The 22476-nt window shown below is 42.4% G+C and overlaps 2 protein-coding genes across 2 annotated transcripts; one reads left to right on the top strand and one right to left on the bottom strand.

Annotated features, from left to right (window-relative positions):
• Positions 1-6078: 6078 nt before the first annotated feature.
• On the top strand, positions 6079-11475 carry LOC119652615 (annexin B10-like). The gene is made up of 4 exons (XM_038056853.1): positions 6079-6200; positions 6285-6993; positions 7056-7237; positions 11242-11475. The coding sequence occupies exons 1-4, from the start codon at positions 6189-6191 to the stop codon at positions 11296-11298; spliced, it is 960 nt and encodes a 319-aa protein (XP_037912781.1). The 5' UTR covers positions 6079-6188; the 3' UTR covers positions 11299-11475.
• A 2678-nt stretch (positions 11476-14153) lies between these two features.
• Positions 14154-17438, bottom strand: LOC119651712 (exonuclease 1). The gene is made up of 7 exons (XM_038055426.1): positions 17337-17438; positions 16513-16613; positions 15568-16456; positions 15318-15514; positions 14486-15251; positions 14321-14424; positions 14154-14260 (listed from the first exon to the last, which is right to left on the bottom strand). The coding sequence occupies exons 1-7, from the start codon at positions 17394-17396 to the stop codon at positions 14245-14247; spliced, it is 2133 nt and encodes a 710-aa protein (XP_037911354.1). The 5' UTR covers positions 17397-17438; the 3' UTR covers positions 14154-14244.
• Positions 17439-22476: the final 5038 nt, after the last annotated feature.

Genomic DNA, 22476 nt, shown 5'->3' with positions numbered 1-22476 from the left:
TGGTGTAGCGGCTCTTCTCCAGGAAATCGATCCCTGTCCACCGCATCTCTTGTAACGCTGTTACATCAGCCTTATATTGGGACAAGGTATCTGCTAACTGCTCAACAGCATTCGGTCTGTACAGGGAGCGCACGTTCCATGAGAAAATGTGCAAATCGTTAATCCGTTGTCGTTGCCGGATTCGTCGTTGTAAGATCCATCCTGTCCGAGGCTCCTTTCATAGCTTCGTAACATCGGTTTTCCGTGTAGGGTTGTCAGCCCTACCCAACCCCTAACCTAGAGGACCAATTGGTACATTTTGTCCCGTTTTTAGGCGCGGGAGACTCGCCTTCATCCTTCTCCGTCTGCAGTTTTTCATAAAGGAAGAACTCCCAGCGATCACCACGTGGAAGTGGAGATAGGGTTTGGTAGTAGAGCTGTTGGTATTGGTTCAGCAGGCATTTCCCAGGTTTTATGCTCCATCGTGTGTACCAATCCACGTTTCGCCCTGGAACCTATACTACCCTTTGATCGCCTCCCAGAGATGTCTGATGAACTTATTCTATCATCAATCTACATACTGTCCTCGTAAATTCAAAGTTAGTTCCAATTATTTTCGAATATTTGTTCGGCTCTGGGCAATAGGTTCATAGTTGCGGGCTCTCGGCTAGCCAGTCCAGAAGTTTGGAATGTATTCAACGGTATAAAAGATAACGATTTCATTTCATCTGGGTACCACGTTACTGGCCGACCATGCGACAAAAACCCCAGATCTCATCGATTTGGGAACAACAAAAAGTATCAGTTGCGAAACTGTTTCATCTAAGCCAATCAACCAGCCGGAAGCTTTAACAGACAAATATGCAAACTGAAATACGGGAAATATATATATAAATTTTTATTTGTCCAGTGAAATATCTTTGAAGATGAGGCGTGATATTGACTTAACGATTGAATTCCGAAAACTTCTAGGAAACTGGAAAGACCGAAACAGCCCGTAAGGACGCTGAGAAGGGAGTTCTACTCGCGAATTATTCGAAAAATGTTTCTACATTCAATCCAATGGAAACAAAGCCCAGCATCCGAATTACTTACCCTCATCTCGTAAAACGAACCTCCATTTCAGAGTTAAAAACGCCGCTCACATCATGAGACGCAATCCTAAAGAAACATGTGACCGCAACAAAATAATATGCACAATAGTCACAGAACTCGCTTTCAAACAGGTAATTAAAATCTTCAACGCAATGCCACGTATTGGTTAATTCTCGAGTCTATGGAGAAGTTCAGTCATAGCTATGGTCGTAAAACCGAGAAAAGATCCAACACAATTAGTATCCAACCGTTGATAAGGCTGCTTTCTATCCTATCAGAAGTGTTTGAAAACTGCGGGCATCAAAGATTCCGTCGTTTCGAACAAATGGTTGACATCATCCTGGGCCGTTGATTTGCCTTCCTACCGGCACATATGTACGATATTTCGGAATCGGCTAGAAGTCCGGATTGAAAGACAAAAGATTCACATCCAAAAACCTTTCTACAAAAGGATGTTTTCAGGTTGTAAGTTAACGATAATGTGCTTATATTGGGTTGGGAAAAAAGGAATGTCGTAATTGTGATCGAAATTTGACGCTTTATTTAACATACTTAGAATTATCCGATTTAAGTCAAATATGCACCGTTTTGTTCGCAAATTTGTTGCCATTTAGAGGGCAACTTCATTATCCCCCCCTTATAAAACCCCCCCTCCTTATTAGCAAAAAACTCAGATAGCCAGTTTTCGCCTCTTTTGAGACCAACTTAGTGGCACCGAGAACGTTTTGCATGGACCGGAAGAGATGGTAATCACTTGGTGCCAGGTCCGGACTATACGGTGGGTGCGATAGGGCATCCCATCCGAGCTCCAGCAGCTTCTGGCGGGTCATCAAAAATGTGTGAGGCCGAGAGTTGTCCTGGTGGAACACAACACCATTCCTATTGACCGCTTCTGTTCAATCGCTTGCTTCAAACGGTCACGTTGCTCACAGTAGAGGACCGAATTGAGGGTCTGGCCATAACTGAGCAACTCATAGTGGATGATTTCCTTCCAATCCCACCAAAAACACAGCACCGTCAATTCGGGCTTGGCGATGGTTTGGGCCGGCTTGACGTGCTTCGACCACGATCTTGAGGTTGTCGTACGTGATCCACTTTTCATCACCTGTCACCATCCGCTACAAAAATGGGTCGAATTCGTTCCGTTTCAGCAGTGCATCGCAAGCGTTGATTTAGTCCAAAAGATTTTTTGCGTCAACTCGTGTGGCACCCAAAAATCCAGCTTTTTTTGGAATCCAATCTTCTGCAAATGGTTCCGAACGGTTTTATGGTCTACACCCAGTTTCTGGCCAATCGAGCGAATGCTCACATGCTGGTCTACTTGGATGATTTCGACGATTTTATCGCTTTCTACGACGATTGGCCTACCAGTACGGGGTGTATCTTCGACATCCACTACACCAGAACGAAATTGATCGAACCAACGCTGTGCGTTGCGAATCGTTACAGTATCGAGCCCATAAACTTCACAAATTTTTTCGGCCGCCTTCGTTGCATTTTTACCTCTTAGGTAGTAAAAATGTAAAATATGACGAATTTCTTGCTCGGTATACTCTTTGACGCGCTATAACTTGAGACTGAAACGTACGATCACAACACTGTCAAAGAGACACTTGTAGCACAGATTGTCGTCTTCAAATCGCCGTACAGTATGATCCGATGCGATAAGTACAACACAAGATATGTTTAAGTCTCGCCATTTATTGACAAAATACGACATTTCTTTTTCCCCAACCCAATATATACTTTGACGTCATGTCGTTCCTGAGCCCTCAGCAACTCAGAAGATGCCTTCAAATCTATGCTGCTGGATATAAACCCCTCGTAATCTATGGAATTCAGTTGTTGTCAGTCAATGAAAATTTTTAATATCAAACTGCCCCAAAAAACGCAGACGAAAGCCCCTTCCACCATCCCTTCCTGACAACAAACACATCTTGATTCATCAAAGGCGGAAGCGTACATCAAGATCTAAATACGAGTACTCTTCCGTAAATGGCCAAATAATTATTCAAATTAAAAAATACGGAGGAAACTGTCACAAACTGTTAAATTGTTACAGAGACCTCAATGGCATTACGAATTATCCTAACCTTCATAACCGTAAGATTTTATCAAAAATATAATAATAAACCAAGTTGTTTAAAAAAATTATTTATTATTTATTCCGAGTTGTCACAATCTTCGCAGATGCCAGAATTTATCTAATGCTAGCACTAAGTCCCAAGCATTTAGGCTCGGACGATCCTACCTGCTTAAGTTATAAAGAGGCGCTGGTGGTGGTGGCCGGTGGTGAATCAATGGGAGAATCCGTCGAGAAGTCCTCGCAACATCAATGTCTGTAGCTGACAATATTATGGAAACTACAACCACTTTCTCGAGACGCCGAATTTCCTTGATTTCCCAAGCCAGTGCCTCATAGTTCACCATCTTCTCCACGTATTTCCAACAATTAACAACAATATACGCGGAAGGACCCGTCCTGCACAAGTAATAGCACGTCAGGCTTGTTGTGCGATATGTGGCGATTAGTTAGAACTTGCCGGTCCCAGTACATACTGTAAGTGGGACTATCAAGTACTGCCTGCGGCTGATATCAATAAACCGGACATGCCCCCGTGATCAGCCCATGCTTGTATGCAAGGTTTTGATTGATCACCTTGCATACAGCGTTATTCTTATTTGTGTATTGCACCCACGCCATAACAGGGCAGCCAGAATTGAGGTGGTCCAAAGTCTCTAACGTCCAATCGTACATTCTGTACTGGTTATGAACTTTTTATAAGCTACTTCATTCTAGAAAGTGTATGACGTCATCATCATATAAAGTGAAGTTATATGAACGGCGGGTTCCATGGAACATATTAATTTTCATTTTTTAGCTGTTTTTAGTTATTTGTATATCAGTATCAATTACTTGAAACATGTGTATGTATATGTATGTGCTAATTAATTTTGTAGGTAGTGTCCTAAAGGATAGACATGTGTGTACGTGGTATTTACTTTAAGTACATATTTGTATGCTTTTGTGCACGGGGTAAAGTGGAAATACGTGAAGATGCGTCAGATCAATTTGGATGGGAAACGTTTGTCTATTTAGGATTAGCACAATATGTATGTACGTATGTATATCTTGAATCTAACAATTAATGAAGGCACATTTTGCAGTTTTAGCTATGTACGAATAGAAAACCATGCCTTTTTACCCGAAGCCTAGCTTCCAGTATCCCGACTTGTTTATTACCAATTCGAAACTAAGTGTAAGCATATATCCGCACTATCTTCAGTTAGTGGCTACCCAATCGAACCAATAAATTTAAGCGCGCATGCCTCCTAAGTTTTCTGTCTGTGATATTTTTTTCATTACTTTTTTAAAATGAGTGAATGTCGGGGTGGGAAATAGGGAATTGAAAGCAAGGTAATGGGGGTGTTGAAGGGAGTTAAGTAGGGAAAAAGGAAATATGTTGCATACGAGGAACTAATCTCTGACCCGTTCGCCACAGGGCAGTCAGGGGCGTTACAAGCAGCCTTCCACTGTTTAAGATATCATCCATGCAAGGTTTATTCAGCTCACCCACAGCCACTAAATATATGTGAGAAAATGCCATGCTAGAAATAAAGATGCTCCCCTTTCCATCCTACGGTTCATTCGTGGAATTTCCACAAGAAGGCCAATCGGAATTAACCAGGCTGGAAGTGAAATTGTGGAAAAGTACGCTTCAAGAACTTTAGCACACTCCAGTTTTACCAAATCACCAAATTCACCTCCGCTTGACAATAGTACTCTCGCAATTTATTCTAAACCTTCAATGTTCAACCAGTTTCTGCATTTAGATGCTACGGAGCAAACTATGACCGACAACCCCATCGTTCTTTAAATTAATTTTGAAGTCACAACAAATCACACCATTGGTACTCAAATGTTTATAAATACATGTTATGTAAAGCATTAAGTGATTAGCATATGGCAAAGTCAACCTATTAAAAATACTCAATGGGTTATTCTTTGATTAAAAAGAACATTCTTTTTTTCTAATCTTACTCTTTTCGCTACGATTTCAAACTCTTATCAGGTGTGATATAATATCAGTCAATTTGTAAGTGATAATTGATGTTGTCGCTATTTAATATATGAACAATAAATTAAACGCTCTGTACAGGTAGAACTGATAAAATTATTTTACAGCACTTATAGCATATACGCTACGCAGAACTGACATATATATAAATGGTTAATTTATAAAGCATAAAGACGTTGTGCCAAAACCTTCAACGGGGTCATTTCATCAAGGAGATCCCTGTGTAATTTGGTAATTTTGAAACTTACTCGAAAAAACGTACAATCATCACTCCAATTAAATGAATCATACTTATGGCTACATTATCGTGAGCAATTCCAAATATTTGCTCATAAAAGTTTCGGATACACTCATTGTTTTCATGAAAGAGGAAGAGAGTTACTATGAGAACCAATTGTATTGTATTCCTCATCATCCTGTCGTCATCACAAAAGTGGTAATTATCTCCTCCTATTGTCTTGTAAAAAATTGAGAATGAATATCTTAACGGGGAGCATTCCACTTTCGTGAGTGTTCTACTGGAAACTAATTTTGAACACAGCAAGTATCTAGCTCGAAGGGTTAATAACTTTTGGCTTTATCCTTTTTACCGCTAAGTTTCCGAGTACTTGGAATTCTATACATATTTTATATGTTATCGATGCCTCACTTACCATACATAAAAACTGACAAGAGAGTCATGAAATATAGCAAGAAATAAATGAACTTCCAGAGGTCAATGTTTACCCCGTAAACACTAAGGTGTGGGGAAGTTTTGCAACAAAGTACCATTCATTACTGATGATGATTTCTTACAATACCCACTCAAACCTCTTTGCCATATGTGGATACACGTATGCATATACGCTTCTAGTATTATTTCGCTTTTACAAGATATAGTGTTGAGCTGTGTCATAGCCATAGACGTCACTTTTATTGCGTGTGCACTGCCTCTCACTAGAAAGCTCAGCCAAAAGCCAACTGAACACTATACGACACCATCAGTAGCACCATAGCATTCAGCCCGCGAAGTGTCTAAAGTGGCAAGTAAACAACATGGATTATCAGGTAAATATTTGGTTTGAAGTGATTATCAAATAAGTGCGAAATACAGGGTATTCAGTGCAATAATACGGCAATAAATGATTTCAGCCCCACCCCACTGTCGTTCCGCATCGCGGTTTCAACCCTGCAGAAGACGCTGAGATTTTACGCGGCGCTATGAAGGGATTCGGTACTGACGAACAAACCATAATCGATATCCTCACAGCGCGCACTAACAACCAACGCCAAGTTATCAAGCAGTCGTTCGAACAACAATATGAGAGGGATCTGATCGATGACCTCAAAAGTGAATTGGGTGGCAATTTCGAAGATGTGATAGTGGCTTTGATGTTACCTCCCGATGAATACTTGTGCAAACAATTGCATAAAGCCATGGAGGGAATGGGAACAAATGAGTCTACTCTCATTGAAATTCTCTGCACCAAATCTAATGAGGAAGTCCAGAGATTAGTCGGTTGCTATGAGGCTATGTACGACCGGCCCTTGGCTGAACATTTGTGCAGCGAAACGTCTGGCCACTTTCGCCGATTGCTGACCCTAATTATAACTGGCGTGAGAGATGCAGCCGGAACCGTTGACCCAAATGCGGCTCGAGAAGATGCAGCTGCCCTTTACAACGCCGGAGAAGCGAAACTGGGAACCGATGAAGCAGTCTTCAACCGAATCTTTGCCCATTCGAGTTTTGCTCAATTGCGTCTGATCTTTGAGGAATACAAGCAATTAACTGGAATGACAATAGAGCAAGCGATAAAACATGAGATGGACGATTCGCTGCACGATGCTATGATAGCAATTGGTAAGATCTATCACTATCAGACCAGTGTATCTAGATGTCTGAATTGTTTCCGTAAATTTTAGTGGAATGTGTACAGTCCCCCGCTGCTTTCTTTGCCAAGCGATTGAACGATGCCATGGATGGTATGGGTACAGATGATTCAACGCTGATTCGAATTGTTGTTAGTCGATCAGAAATTGATTTGGGCACAATAAAAGCGGAATATGAGCGAATCTATGATAAAACACTATTTAGTGCTATTACGGTAAGTTAAAGTTCATTTACGTGTGCCTATGTGCATATTTTATTTGACTTAAGGGGAAAACCACATAAGAACGCTTGTTTTCATGTACTTTTGTGGGGGTTTTTTCCAGTGAGAAGAATTAATTGAAGTTCAATAAAATTGGGACGTTATTTTCTATATTATAGTCGTACTTCGGAAAACTTTCGAGAATTTTGTTGAATAATTTAAGCCAAAAATAACAAAGTTACAGGCATTACTCCGATGAAGGTCACTAATAGAATTTTCCAACTTCGGGGCATGAAGTGAATTCAATTTTCATTTGAAAGCAAAACGGTTTTAACTGTACATCAGTAGCTTATTTGTTAAGAATATAAACCTCAATGTGGGTGAAAGTAATCAAAATTAAACATTTTGCAACTACAACATTTCAATTTTCATCATTTTTAAGGTTTTGTTTGCAGAACAAATCGGTTCAATGTCTGTCTGTATTTTTGTTTTTTTTTTTTGAGGAGGCGGAAATCTTCAAATACTCTGGCCTGGGCACGCGAGAGTGTGGGATTTTTACCTACTAAAACTTCCCGCGGGGTTCGTAGTCGCGCCTTCCTCATTTCTTCTGCTTTTCGCAGTTTCTCCTGGATTCCTGCGATCATGGAATTGATCGTATCCCAGTCTTCCTGGCAAGCTACCATTCTCCGGACAAAATTTTCCGGTGATAGCACTTCACCTAGAGTTTCCTCTAGGTTCCTTCTTTCTTCTACGAACCTAGGACATTGGAAGAATACTTGCACTGGTTCCTCTGGGACCCCGTCGAAGTTTGGACAATTAGGTGAGGTGTCCAATTTAAACCTGTACGGTATTGACGGTATCCTCCATGCCCGGTGAAAACTGGGTGAGATAATAATTGATCTCCCCATGCTTTCTCTCCAGCCACTCCCTGATGGAAGGGATCAACCCTTTTCTGTTGCCATTTGCTTATAGATCTCTTTCTTGCGGCTTTTTTCACCTGCGATAAGGGAGAGATGGACCTGGTGTTATAAATGTTCATCATTTCGGTTGCCAGGATGTCAATTGGACAGAACACACTCTTAAGGCTGTTCTTCTGTAAACCGTACTCAATTTATATAATAATAATAATAATCGTTGGCACAACAATCCATATTGGATCAAGGCCTTGAAGTGTGTTAGAGCACTTCATTCAAGACCGTAACGGTACACCACAGTACACTGTGGGAGGCAATGTGGTCAGCATTGCGCCCGCCCGAGATTATTACCCTGATTTGACTCAGGTACTCATTCACAGCTGAGTCGACTGGTGTCCGACATCCAATCACGATAACAAATTCCTCTGCCCCCAGCGAGATTTGAACCGCGACCTTCCGCTACGACAGCCCAGCGCTCTAACCACTTGAGCCATCCGGACACTAATTTATATGCATTGCCTAAAACCTGCAGCGCGTTTCCCTAAACTGGGACTGCATACAGCATGATAGAACTCACCACCCTGGCTGTGAGCAGCCTGCAAGTATGCCGCGGTCCTCCTACATTCGGCATCATACTTGCGAGAGCCAAACTCGTGGTGAATGCTTTTTGACAAGTATACTCTATGTGCTGCTTAAAATTGAGTTTTCCGTCTATCATCACCCCCAAGTATTTGATGGCCGGCTTGGAAGTGATGGTACGATTCCCGATTCTAATGGAGGCGTAATTTCTTTTGCGGCGTTTAGTGATGAGGACCGCTTCCGTCTTTTCCTCAGCGATTGCCAGTCCAGCACTCTCTAGCCAAGCCTTAACAACACTGATTGCTTCGCGTGAGTATAACTCGGCATCCTAGAGATGCTTTGCGACCACAACCAGTGCTACGTCTTCAGCGTAACCCACCCCCGTGGCCTCCTCCGGAACCGGAAGGTTAAGCACATCATTGTACATGATGTTCCACAGTAGTGGGCCCAGTACAGAGCCCTGTGGGACACCCGCGGAGACAACGTACTCCTTGGATCCATCATTGGTATTATACCACAGTGTTCGCTCATGCAAATATCATAGCTACCTATTATAGCGGTGAGGTAGGTGGGAACACCAATCGTCGCCAGAGACTTTCGTATAAGATTCCAATTGGGCGAGTTGAATGCATTCCTCACATCCAGGGTGACCACCACACAATATTTACCGGTACAACCCCTTCCGTGAATTGCATTTTCGGCCAAGCCAGTAACCATTTTGATGGCATCAATGGTTGATCTAGCCTTACGGAACCCATACTGCCTATCTGAAAGGCCCCCTTGGCTCTCGACGACTGGGAGTAGTCTATTATAAATGACCCGCTCCAACATTTTCCCCATAGTGTCTAGAAGACCTATGGGTTTATAGGAGGACGGTTCCCCTGGCGGTTTACCAGCCTTAGGCAGCAGCACCAGCAGTCACGGCAAACATATTTGGCGCTACTTTGACTGTTGCCCTGAGAGCTTTGTTGGGGATGCCATCCAAGCCAGACGTTCTCTTCCCGACTATATTTTTTTTGGCTTCTACGGCCTCTTCAATTACCAATGAAACTTCCTTGGTGTCTATCTCGTTAGTGGGAAGATTAGCGATACTCATGTTTTGTGGAGAAAGATTCGTTACAATTTCATTAAGCAGATTACGGCAAGAAATTGGTGGAGAGCGTTTGCCTCTGAAGTTCGACATTATTTTTTTTGTAGATACTACCTCAAGGGTCGGTGTCCGCTTCCTTACGCAGTCGTTTAAAGTGTTCACTCTCACTTTTTATGATAGCTTCCGAGCCTCTTCATATTCTTCATGTAGCTGCTTGTATACAGATCGGTTTCTGTTTCGCTGACTGTCTTCTGGCTTTGAGGCAGTTCGAGACTCGCTTCTATGATACAATATTATTTGGCATCGACGCGTCGCATGCTTGCCGCAGCTTTTGGCTGATTTGTAAGGTTTTACCGTCTACGTTTCCTTCAAGTGTTGTGTTTTGATGCCAAACTTCTTTGAAGATCACTTCGTCAAACTTGTTGGCTGCCCGTCTCTCAGTTGTCTTCTAGAACGAATTCATTTTTGTACACTGTATTGTTTAAAAAATGAAGATCATTAGCTAAAATATCGCTAACAAATCTGACATCTACCACGGACTCCATTTCTCTTTTTCTAGAAGTGTTGACGTATCCAGTGTTTGCAAGTGCAAGATGCAGAAGATAAAGAGCTTCGTGTAGTATACGTCGCGTTCGTTTCTCGGCTATCCTATTCGTCAGTCCCTGTGCCTCTTCACCATAGATTTGAACTCTTCCTTTGTAAGACCTGGCGCCGCATAACAACTGTAATTAGATATTCCACTTGTTTTTCGCAGCTTTTCCGCTCTGATCTGCTGCTTCTCCCAGTGATTCGATTTTTTTTCTGCAGGCCTCAACTTGGTTTCGCCTGGGTTAAATCGTAGCAATAAGTCGCTCTTCTGGGTTCGCGTTATGCAGTCTGTCTATCTATCACATGCACTTTTCTCAGAAACGGTTAAATCGATTGACACCAAACTTGGTGGGAAGGTGGAAACTGTCAACCCCAATACATGCAGTTACAACTTTCTACGTTGGCTGTAATGGGAGGGGGGGGGGAGGATTTTGAAGTCAGTCTTAATTTTGACATTTGTTGGAAAGGGGCGGGAATTGCGGCGAGTCGAAAGTGATGACTTATTTAACGGACTCGTAAGTTATTTACTCTGGTAAATATAAACCCATATTTCGGGAAGAACTTGTTCTCTTCTTCAGTATTATACGTCACTACGTATCTACTTGTCTGTGGGGCGATCCGAATGGATTTAAATATATATAATTAAAAGGAGTACGATTTTAACGGTTAAATACATTAAGACAATATGCCATTTGTGTACTAATAAATATTGTTACAAGCTTGCATGTCTTATAGACAAGTAAATACATACTCAAGTACCTGATAATAAACTTAAGAGAAATAGATAGCATATTTTAGTATTTTATTTTACTTAAACATTTTAATTAATGTAATAATTTTTTTTTCAGAATGAGACATCTGGAGATTATAAGCGAGCCCTTTGTGCCTTAATTGGTGGTGCCTGAGAGCCCTATCAAGAGAGGAGTCAATTTGTTAATTCTCATAAATTTTCACCGTTTTTATATCCATTACCTCAGTTCAAATACTTAAAATTGCAAAGATTCGTTTGTTTAGTATTAATCTCAATAGTGTGTATACTATGTTGAACATTGTTTTATTAAAAAGAAGGAAAACATCACAAAGATTGTATTTATATTGAATTGAAAAAAATGTAGCAGGTTACGGAAACTAAACTTCCTTGCATTATTTGGAGCGAACATACAAAATATCAAAATCGGCTTTACTCTTAACGGATGTATATTTATTTAAAATAGTTGGAGGGTATTGTCATTATAGATATGATGCATTTGAATGAATATAAGGAGCTGTGCCTCTTAACAATGGCGGTTAAGAAGGCATATCAGCCTCCTAATTTCAGCTAAACATTGTTTAAATGCTGTACTTATCAAGTTAGTTCGCAGTATTTATGGATCAGTGAATGAACTCAATCGAGATAAAATGGTGGAAACCCCCTTTTGTTCTTATCTTCTTTGACGAGGCTTCGGGAAGCTAGCGTTTCCGGTTGTAGGCAATGCACTGACAGAGGAAGGGCTATTCTGATTAAAGAACAACGCAATTTTCGTTTTAAAACTAAAAGATGATTAAAACTTGGATAATTTGTACTTTTAACTGCATTCCGATCGTTTCCTCGAGCATGTGTAGAGAAGATATAGCTGTATAAATCGCAAGTACGTAATGAGGAACTCTTTTGAACTTCCGATATCCTATCATCGATGAAATGCTTTTTGAATGTAGCATTCGCCACAAGGTTGATTACGATGGATGTAATTCTAGTTAGTAATGTTTTTTTGTTTGGGGATTCAGGACCCCCTAAGTCGTATCCACTTGATGTCAGAACGCACCAAATAGAGAGCAACTTACTCCCACTTTTTTCGGTCCACGGACCCCTCGTTTGGATCTTAGCCCCTAAATGCTTAAAAATTGGAGACAAAGACGGCTTACGGTTTCGCATATGACTGAGGCGAGTCATCAGACGCTGTGTAATATGTAATGTATCAAAAGGAGTGCTAACATCTGCGAACTATTTTGGTCATGCTGCTTTCAGGGTAGAAGTGGGTTCTCTGCCCTGGACGAAACTGAAAGCCGCCGTCGTCTCTGATTTTTTTAGAATGATATTACTTTAAAACCATCATCATTAACGGCGTAACAACCGGTATCCGGTCTAGGAGTGCCTAAGTAAGTACCTCTAAGCATCCCAGTTTTGGGCCGAGGTCCAGCAATTCGATCTCCCTAAAGGCTGTTTGTTGTCTGGGCCTACGTCATCGTCCCATCTGGGGAAAAATCTGAAACGTCTTTTTTAGCATAGATATTGCCCTTACAGGCTTTCCGAGCTGGATCATCCCCACCCATAAGGATTAAGTGACTCACCCATCGCAATTTATTGAGGCAAATTTTATCCACAACCAGACGGTTGCGGTATCGTTCGTAAATTTCATAGTTAGTTGCTAAGAACCCAGATCTCGGAGGAATACATGAGGACTGACAAAATCATTGTCTTGTACAGTAAGAGCTTTGACCGGCGTTTTTGTAAGCTGAAATAGGCTGTGTTGGTAGCCAACAACCATGCACGGATTTCATCATGTAGCTATTATAGGTTGTGATTTTCTCATTGACCAGCGGAATTTCATGTTGTTGGTTTTTGGAGTTTGGTGCTGACGTTGGCCACCATGTACTTGGTGTTGTTTTCGTTAATGTGCAGACCAAAATCTCGGCCGTCTTCTCGATCTGGATGAAGGTAGACTACACATCTCTCGTTTTTCTTCCCATGATATCAATATCGTCAGCATAGGCTGAATGGTGAACTTGAAGAGGGGCCTATCCGATTAACATCAACATTGTAAACTACTTTTTCAAGGGTCGTTCGTAAACCAGATTTCCCTCTTTGTCTTGTCCATCGAGATGTGTAAGGTTTCAATCTGCGAATTTGTTGCTGAAACTTCGGTGCGGTTGCTCCCTGTCCTTCTCTAGTTCACAGCCCTGTTGGTTCACTCAAATTTCGTTTTTCTATCTGTCAAGTTGTTTCTTCACTCAACGGATTTCATGGTAGGTACTTGCACGTGCCCTGATTGTGAAAATTACAAATGGAAATATCCATCAACAATGATCTAAGACATGGAAATGCCTTATAAGGCACTCTTTTTAGCATGGCCTTTGAAAATTGTGTGATTCTGATGTGAGAGGCACTTTCTTGTCCAAGTTTATCCAAATGCTGGTCTATGCTGACGATATCGGTATAATGCGAAGAACAACCGATGATGTACAAACTGCCTTCATCCAGTTTGAGCAGGCAACGTGAGATCTTATGCTACACATTAATGAAGACAAGATAAAATATATGCCGGCAGCATTAGCCTCAGTCAACTGGAAACGCTAAAGACAAGAAACTACAACTCCGAATTTCTCGTATCTAGGTGCGAAGATCACAACTGATAACAGCTATGAAGGCGAAAAAACTGTTCCGCTCGAAATGTTTCACCATAGGGCCTAAACTCTTACTGTGCGACAATGACATTATGAATCCCTGTGTTCTTAGCAAGAAAAACTGCGAGCATTTGGTCACGTGGGGGGAAAGAATCCTCTGAAGAGTTTTTCGTCCCTACAAGTGGATTGATGATTCCGTAGCCCCTATACCACGACCGGTTGCAGAATATGACTCAACAGACTGCGGTGGGCGGGCCACCTAATTCGTATAGGAGAGGATGATCCATCCCGGTAACACCGCTTTCGATGGAGCGATGATGTAGGCCAGAACGTCCGACAGCACCCATTATTAATAATAATTGAAAGGTAAATGACTGAATTTTTAATATAAAAAACATTTTATTAACAAGTACTTATACAAATACCTCTAGTCGGAACATTCAGTAGTGACAATCCACTAGCACAATTGTTCACTGCAGAACTGGCCTGTTGAAAATAGATTTAGTTATGAAAATTGTCAACCTTTATATATACAAATGAATTTACTTCGTCTTAAAGAAAAATTTGGATAGCTTGCTTTGTGACGCATCCACAGGAGGCTTTTTTGCTTTGGGTTTCGCAAGTCCAATCCGTCGTACAGTTGGTTTCTTCTGAAATGAATAGAAGAATACGACTTGTAATCGATGAATCTTCATTCAATTCAATAGATACCTTTTTAATGCTAGTCTCAACTCTCTTTGTAGTCTCCTCGTCTGATATTTCAATGATATTGTCTTCTTCTATGATACTCAAATCTCTTGTTTTAACTTTAAATTGAAACTTATCTAAGAGCTCTTTGGGCGGATTTTCACATTCTTTTTGAATTTCTTCCTTTTCATTTGAACTAACTTCTATTCCACTATCAATTGCATGAAGATTGGCAATTTCCGGTGGTGTTGAATTTATACTATCTCGTCGTGGTGGTGTCTTATCGCCTCGATCAGAAAGGGTAGCTTCCGGCGAAGAAAGATATAAAGCGGTTGCCTCCTGCCGTTGTCGTTCTTCCAATTCATTGAGTTCAGCTACTTTTGCAGCAATGTCTGGATACTTTTCTGGGGTTGTCTCACAGTCTTGCGATTTTGCAACTTCATTGCTATTATTAGTTACAGTTGTGTTCAGTTTGAAAAATCTAGATACAACTTTTTGCTCGGTGTTGATCACAGTTCGTTTAAAGCTGCTGATTTTTGCGAGATTTGTTGATTGTCTGCTGGCAATCTTTCGAGGGCTTAGACTTTTCAACAACGAATTTGAAGAAGTTTCTAGGTTGCTTGGCGAGGATACTTGGGATGATGACTTCAAAAAAGGGTTTCTAGACTTGGTCGAGTTTTGAGGTGATTCATTGGTTGGGGATAAATTTCTTTCTTTTTCAGGACATAGACGTTTATTTGGAGGTTCATCGCTTGCAGAATAGATTGACAAAATTTCGCTTTCGGTTTGCCTGAGATCAGAAGGTAACCCAGCAAATGAAAATTACGTCAAATTTTATAAGGATATGAATACTCACTGAACTTCGATAGTCTCACAATCTGCTGTGACCACATCCTTCAAAGCATAACGCTTGAATTCAATGGCACATCTAGTCTCCTGTACAGTTTGGCAGTTATTACTGGGTTCATGTGGTGTGAAATTAGCTTGCCATATGCTTTTGTGCTTGGCTCGACCCCGATTGGACCAGCTTAGGCCCAATGCGTTTGACCCGTCCTGAAAAAGAAAGTCATTTAGCAAAAAAAAAACTGCGAAATTCTCTCAATTACCTGTGAGAAAGCATCAGGATTCCAATCATCCAATTTCTTCAATGTGAAGGGATTTACGTTACCTAGAGCTAATTGAAAGGCAGTGTCATTATCACAGAGTGTTCCAGCGTTTGAGCAAAGCGAAATATCAAAGTCCTCAGGCAGTTTATTCAACCGCACCATTTTTCGCTTGAAAGGATCGAACACGAACATGTATTGGAATGTTGCATCAGCTTTCAGAAAATTCTCAATGTATTCATCGGTAACCACGAGATTCCGCATATTAAGATATGACGGTACTTTTAACAGAGCCCTTCGCATATCGGTTTCTTCTGTTCGACAGAAAAACTTACAGGCTTTGGCTAATCCGATGCCCGGAAGTGAATCCAAATAGTCGCATCCTGATAAGATGCACATTTTTCGGAACTTATCAAAAGTGTATCGTTCCTCTTTGATTCCCATTGCTAAGTAAAGTTTATTTGCGTCCACCATGAGCCCGTTTGCATTTAGGTCCAATTTGAATATGACTTTGCTGCAGCCGAATAAGACTAAATCTGAGTCCTCTGTTATCACATATTGTGCTATGTTGCGTTTATTCAAATAAGCTAATTGCGCGTCAGCTTCATAAGGAGCCACTATGCAGTCCACATTCCTCTTTCGACACTCCACCATCAATCGATGAGCCATCTCATGGGTTATATCAACGCATCTTCTCATATGTGATCGAGCTTGTTCGATTTGTCCCAAACGAAGGAGTTCGGCGGCGCGTTTTTTAGATTGGTCTCTGGATTCCCGACGACGTTGTTCTGTTTGAGCCTTTGCGGGAAGGTGGCGTCCATCGAATACGAGTATAGGCTTGATATCGTAGGAAAGAAGTAGGCTAACATATTTTAAGCAGTATTGGACGTATCTGAGGAGAAATTAAGTTTTCATGAGAGAAAAGTTTCGGAATAATGGGGGACGCACTTGTCTGTATCTTCTCCTCTGCTTAGCTGATCTGCGCATCCAAAAGCTCCTTTGTGTAACCAGCAGTATGAGTCAATGGCAACTGTATATCCACGAATGTCCTGCATTAAAAAAATATATATATAAATTGCAAATGTTGACAGTTATGATTCTTATTACGATACAAGTTGAAAAGGACTCTTTCAGAAAATATCCCCTTTCATAAGGAGGAGGATAGGTTCAGAGGCAATCGAAAATCCGTTTACATCCTTTGTTCAGGAAATTTTTGCTTACGTTTTTGGAATGAATCCAATTTGTTAATCTACGTGTAGCATCGGATTGTATGATAACCCTCTATTAGATAAAAGGATACACAATGAGGAACTTGAAGCTCAATAGACGCGAACACTATACAAAGACCAATCTTGGTATCGACTTGGGTATATTCCGGGATGTCCAAATACAACTTGTTGCCCTCTTGTACGGTAGTCAACTAATCAACATGAGTCAACGATATCTTCTAAGTATCATTCAAGCCGGAATGGAATCATAATTCTATTTCTCTCAATAACATTTGGACGCTTGCTCCTATTTAAAAATCCTACAGACCCTTTAAGTTTGAAGCAAGTTCGGTGAATGAAATTTATTCACTTTAGCATTTTCAAAAGCTGACAGATGGTTCCTTGGATCTCTAGCCATCCTTAGTACTCGTGGGGTGATGCTACCCCAATCACTGTTCCTTAAAGGACAACTACACTCCACGGTCCGTACACAATCTTCCAAATTTTTGCTTATTTTCACTTTTCCACATTCACTCGAGTAAGAATCAGCACAAGAATAAATACCTGTAACGACACTGGCGATGATGCTTTCTCTAAAAACTGAATTAATCCTTGAATCCCCATAGTTCCCGCGGCAGGACAAATGTATACAACTTCATCTGTCACCTCGAGTAAAACGTCTGGTTATTTGGCGCGAAAGATTTCATAACGAAGTGTCAGTTGTTCGGTTTGACTTTTAGCGCCAAATGGTTTATACCGGAACGCCAAAATATATGCATACAAAGAGTCACTTGAGTATGTTCAAATTTATTTTTTTTTATGGGGATTTCCCTAATAGTTCGGGAGGCGACTGTATGGAGATGTACAGTGACTCACAACTTATTTCAACCAGCAATTGCTCAAAAGTTTAAATGATTCTAACTTCTGAACAACGGGAGATTGGTGGAGCTTAAGCGTAGATTTCAGATTTATTTATTGAGCAAAGAGAAAAAATACATGTGCGGTACAAAAGGAATAATAACTTGAAAGCTCAAGCGTAACTTATTAAGTATGTAACGCTAACCTATGGAGAAATCCGGCCTAGCCGGTTACATGTTATAAAGTAAAAAGGTGGTGCATGGCAGTGCTCATTTGACATAACATGTGCTCGAACCTAAGAATAATTTATAACTTACAACTAAACACACATAACACATTCCGTACTGGAAAACGGGAAAAAGGCGGTTTTTTAGGCACCGGTGGACAGGATTGATCAACGGAATTGGAGTAAAGCGCAGTCCTTTCTCAGTGGTGTTAGCATTCTGAGAAAGGGCTACCTTTTACTCGATTTGGACCTGTGCGAGGACAGTGACCCAAGGCGGGAGGGATGAAAAGGACTGTGGGATTGCGGGGCATGTATTGTGGGGCTTGATTGGTAGAAGGAGGGACCTTAATTTAGGGAAGAAGTTGGAGGTATTACATTATGTACAGGCTAATTAGTGTCTATTGTCTTAATCTCGACTAAGTAAAAAAAAATAATAGAAGGTGATCTACACCTGCGCGAGGATTGACTGCCAGAACATTGGACTTCCGCGTTTAGCCTCTGTGGAAGTCTGGGGAGGAGCTTTGATAAAAGGAGGGAATGAAGGAGGGAGGGGAGGCGTGATGGTTGAGAGGAGAGTTACTGTCCGAGAGGAGAGTTAGCACTGACACGTAGTACCTCTGCTCGCGTAACAGTGTATTGCGTTTAGCGAGATTTTTTATCAGCGGGTTAGGGTGGGACAGTCACTTTTTCAGTCTGACGCGCGACAACTTGATCATGTGCGGAATTATAGGGCAAACCCCGGAAAGGTCGTACAGAAGAGAGTTTTGGTGAAATTTTAGGTTTGGCCCTCTGTGTTTGACCGTGCATTTCCTGAGTATCGTCCTTTCAAAGCGTTGGAGCGCTTCTGCTACGTTCGGTGACATGGTAGCCCACGCTGGGAAACCGTAGATCAGGATTGGACGAATGAGAGTTTTGTATAAAAGGGTTTTGGTGGCAGGGAAGAGGGCCCGGGATGAGAGGAAGTTTTTTAAGGCAGCTGAGGCCTTGGCGATAGCAGATCTGACGTGAGGGTTGGATTTGAGTTTATTGTTGAGAGAGATTTCCAGGCATTTAATATTTGATTTCGGCTTGAGTGTGTGGTTAGCAATGCGTAAATGCAGGTTTTTACTTTCTGGTACTGTGCGCCAGTGGCCCTTCCTACTGGGGTTTCTGAAGCAAATAACCTCAGACTTAAGGGAATTAACGGTAAGGGCCCACCGGTTGAAATAAGCGATGATCCTATTGGTTAGGATATTGAGGATGGTGTCATCAGCGAACAGGATCCCTCCTGACGCGGGAGGACCATTGTCGTTGGGCAAAGAGGGCGGGAGAAGGGCTGCCCGAGTTACCGTTGTCATGGGGGATAAGTTTACGGGAGAAAGGGGATTATCGCGGAGGAAGATGTTAAAAAGTTTGGGGCCTAGAATAGATCCCTGAGGGACTCCTGAGTTTACCGGAAAGTCGCTGGAGCGTAGTCCATCGAAACGCACGTGGCAAGTTCTGTTGGAGATGAAGTCTGCGAGGATTTTGAATAAGGGGAGGGGGCAATTGGACTGATTAGTTTGTAGAGCAATCCCTCTTTCCAGACTGAATCAAACGTCTTTTCGAGATCTATGGCGCAGGCTACGGTGCAATGCCTGTTTTCCAGTTGATTGAGGATATGGTCTTGCAGGTACATGATTGTCTGCTCGGTGGATCTGAGGTTTTCGAAGCCGAATTGATTAAGTGAAATGATGGCGGAGTAGTGTCTATTGAAGGGGCTTAGTAGGATACGTTCGAAGATTTTTCCAATATTGGAAAGAAGAGAGATGGGCCTCATATCTTTGAGATGAGACCCTTCTTGGGGATAGGTTGCCGTTGTTCAGACAGTTGTTGAAGAGGATGGCGTGACGTTTACTGATGGTAGGCGCACACTTCCGTAGAACAAAGTTAGAGATGCCATTGGGCCCCGAAGATATTTTATTGTTGCACCGGGAGATTGCAAGTTCGACTTCTCCTAGGGAGGTAAAGAAAGTGGTGAACGGGCCTGTTCTGACTGTATCAGCCGGGCATCTGGGAGAAAAGGGGCAAAGGTAAGACCCTTTCAAGCTCGACCTTTTATCGCTGACAACATTGGCGACCACCGAGTTCCAGATGGGGTCGGCTGGCGACTTGGCTCTGAATAAGTGGCTGAAATAGTCTATGCAGGCGGATATTTTTTCCTCGGGGGAGTGACACTGGAGGTTACCTATTTTTATCGGGGTTTGGTGGAAGTTAGTATATTTTTTTCTTCCGGCCAATCGATTAATTACTGAGAAAACTTGTGGGCCGGGTTTGAGGGATTTGAGGAGTTTCTTATAAGATGCGTTCAGTTCGGACCGAATAGCTCCATTGTTGGACAGGATTTTGATGATCTCGGAGAGGAGACGGTAATCAGCGTTGCATCTGCTCCGTGACCGATGAAATAAACGTTTCCTGCGCTGCAGTAGTCTGTTTCTATCGTGGACTAAGAGGAGGGTTGAGGGGGAAAGGCGCCCGTATTTGTAGTAACCAGGTTCTTTAACTGGAGCGTGTTTGTCGATTGTAGTTTCGAAGGCAGAGTTCACCTTCCGGATGTATGTATCTAGCTCAACATTAGAGTGGATGCGCGATTTGTCCAGGGGAGGGCCCAGCACGCTGTCTAAGTCGCGTTGGAAATCGTCCCAGTTTGTCAGATTGAAAGATCTGCATTTGTGCGGATGGTGGAGTGAAGGGAGAATTTGCTGTAGATGTAGAGAGAGGCTGAGGGCATGATGGTCCGAGTGGGCTGCTAGCGAGTAGCAGCTAGTGATACATGCTGAGAGATTGGACGAGATTATAAAGCCGTCTAGGAAAGAGGATCCACGAGGAAAGGATGGCACTCCCGTGTTAATGATGTCCGCTCTAAGGAATGGACCCGACTGGAACCAATCGAAGAGCACTTTGCCGTTTTGAGTCGCCCCAAGATACGTGCCTCGCGTTGAGGTCGCCGCCGAAGATGAAGGCGTCGAAACGGCTCGCGATTTCCCAGAGTTCGCCCAGAGTGGGAGTGAGGTGACGACCTGTGCCGCCCGGGAAGTAGAGAGAGCCGATTAGGACTCAGAGGGCGCCACCACCCCTAACAGGAAGTGTGACTACTGCTAGCAGGCAGTTTGACGCCAGTGCAGTCGATGGGATACTATTTGCCCTTAGTCCCACTTTGACTAGTATGGCTGTGCCTCTGCCCGCGTCGTTGCGGAAAGTACTGTAACCGGGAGCATGTAATTTTACGTTGGGGGCTTCCCCCAGTCTGGTTTCGTTTAGGAGAGCGAGATTAGGATTGGAATCCTCTAAGAGCTTGTGGAGAGCGAAACGTTTGTCGTTAGAAATGAGCGAATTAGTGTTGAGTGTGAGCACCTTCATTTTGGTTGTCTAGCAATTTGAAGAGGAATTGTAGGTACGCTTCGGGTTTGTCTTCAGGGGGGAGACGGAGATAGTTGTGATAGAAGTCGGAAATTTTGCTCCACAGCGAGGAGAAAGACATATTGAATAGAGACCTCGCTTCCATGAAGAAGCCCCATGGAATGGAAGAATGTGCAGGCGATAAAGGGCTAAGGGTTTCGGGTCTTGTTTGGCCCCTGGCCACTGTGGCAAAAGACGGGATCAGTGAGGGAGGGGCGTTCAGTTGGCATGAGGCAGAGTGTTAGGCTGCGAGACAAGAATAGATTTTGAGAAAATTTGAGAAAAAATTCGTTTTTTTGGCTTGTGTGTTGTTGACGGGACCAAACCGGCCCCCTATCATAAGGCCTAGGGACACTCGGATCGGTCATGGAGTTCGTAACGAGGAGGATCCAGACCTCAAAAGAATCAACCTTGAAAGAAGAAATGCGAGCTGGCGAAGGCACTCGAAGGTCTTAAACATCAAATATCATTATTATAAAAAAAAAATGGAAAGCTTACGGAGCAGCTAATGGCTGGGGAGGCGAGCCCGCCGTCTACAAACGTAGCCAGGAAAAAAGTGAAGCTTTCCTCAAATACTTCTGCAGCCATGGAGGAGCCGCGCTGCCTTGAGGGCGAACAAGTTTTCGGCAGCGAATCTGTCCGTATAGAGGACAGAAAACAATCAAACTGACGATACGAGAGACAGCGACAACGGTGGCGGTGGAAATGCCCCAGAAGAAGGTGCTAACCAGGCTAATTGTAGCTGGAAGCTAGCTGGAAAACTGGGTGAGTTTTTGCTCTATGTTTCTAAAAATTAAAAAATTAAAACAAAATTGAAGAAAAAATATTAACTAATTTAAAGAATAACACAAGTAGGATTGAAAATTTAAAAAATGGTCCGAGCGGGACCGCAAGCAGCACCCGAAATAAAGAAAAGGGGGAAAGGGTGCTCCCTATTAATGTTTATGAATTAGGTGGTAGAGATTTAGTCATTCTACTTAATGGGAGCGCGGGGCTCTCGAATTTTATTATCAAAAAGACACGGGCCGAGAGAGTCAAAGTCAAATGTAACAAGATAGCAGATTAGAAGAAAGCGCGGGAGGTCCTCGAGCGAGTGAAGGCTTCTCACTTCACCTACACTCCAAAGGAAGAGAAGGTGCAAACCTTCTTTCTGAAAGGCTTGGATGGGGAGGAAGAGCCCGGTGCTCAAAATGCTTCGGAAGA

Source organism: Hermetia illucens, chromosome 3 (assembly GCF_905115235.1).
Source record: "Hermetia illucens chromosome 3, iHerIll2.2.curated.20191125, whole genome shotgun sequence".
Classification (NCBI taxonomy): Eukaryota; Metazoa; Arthropoda; class Insecta; order Diptera; family Stratiomyidae; genus Hermetia; species Hermetia illucens.
This window is presented reverse-complemented; position numbering and strand designations above follow the sequence as displayed.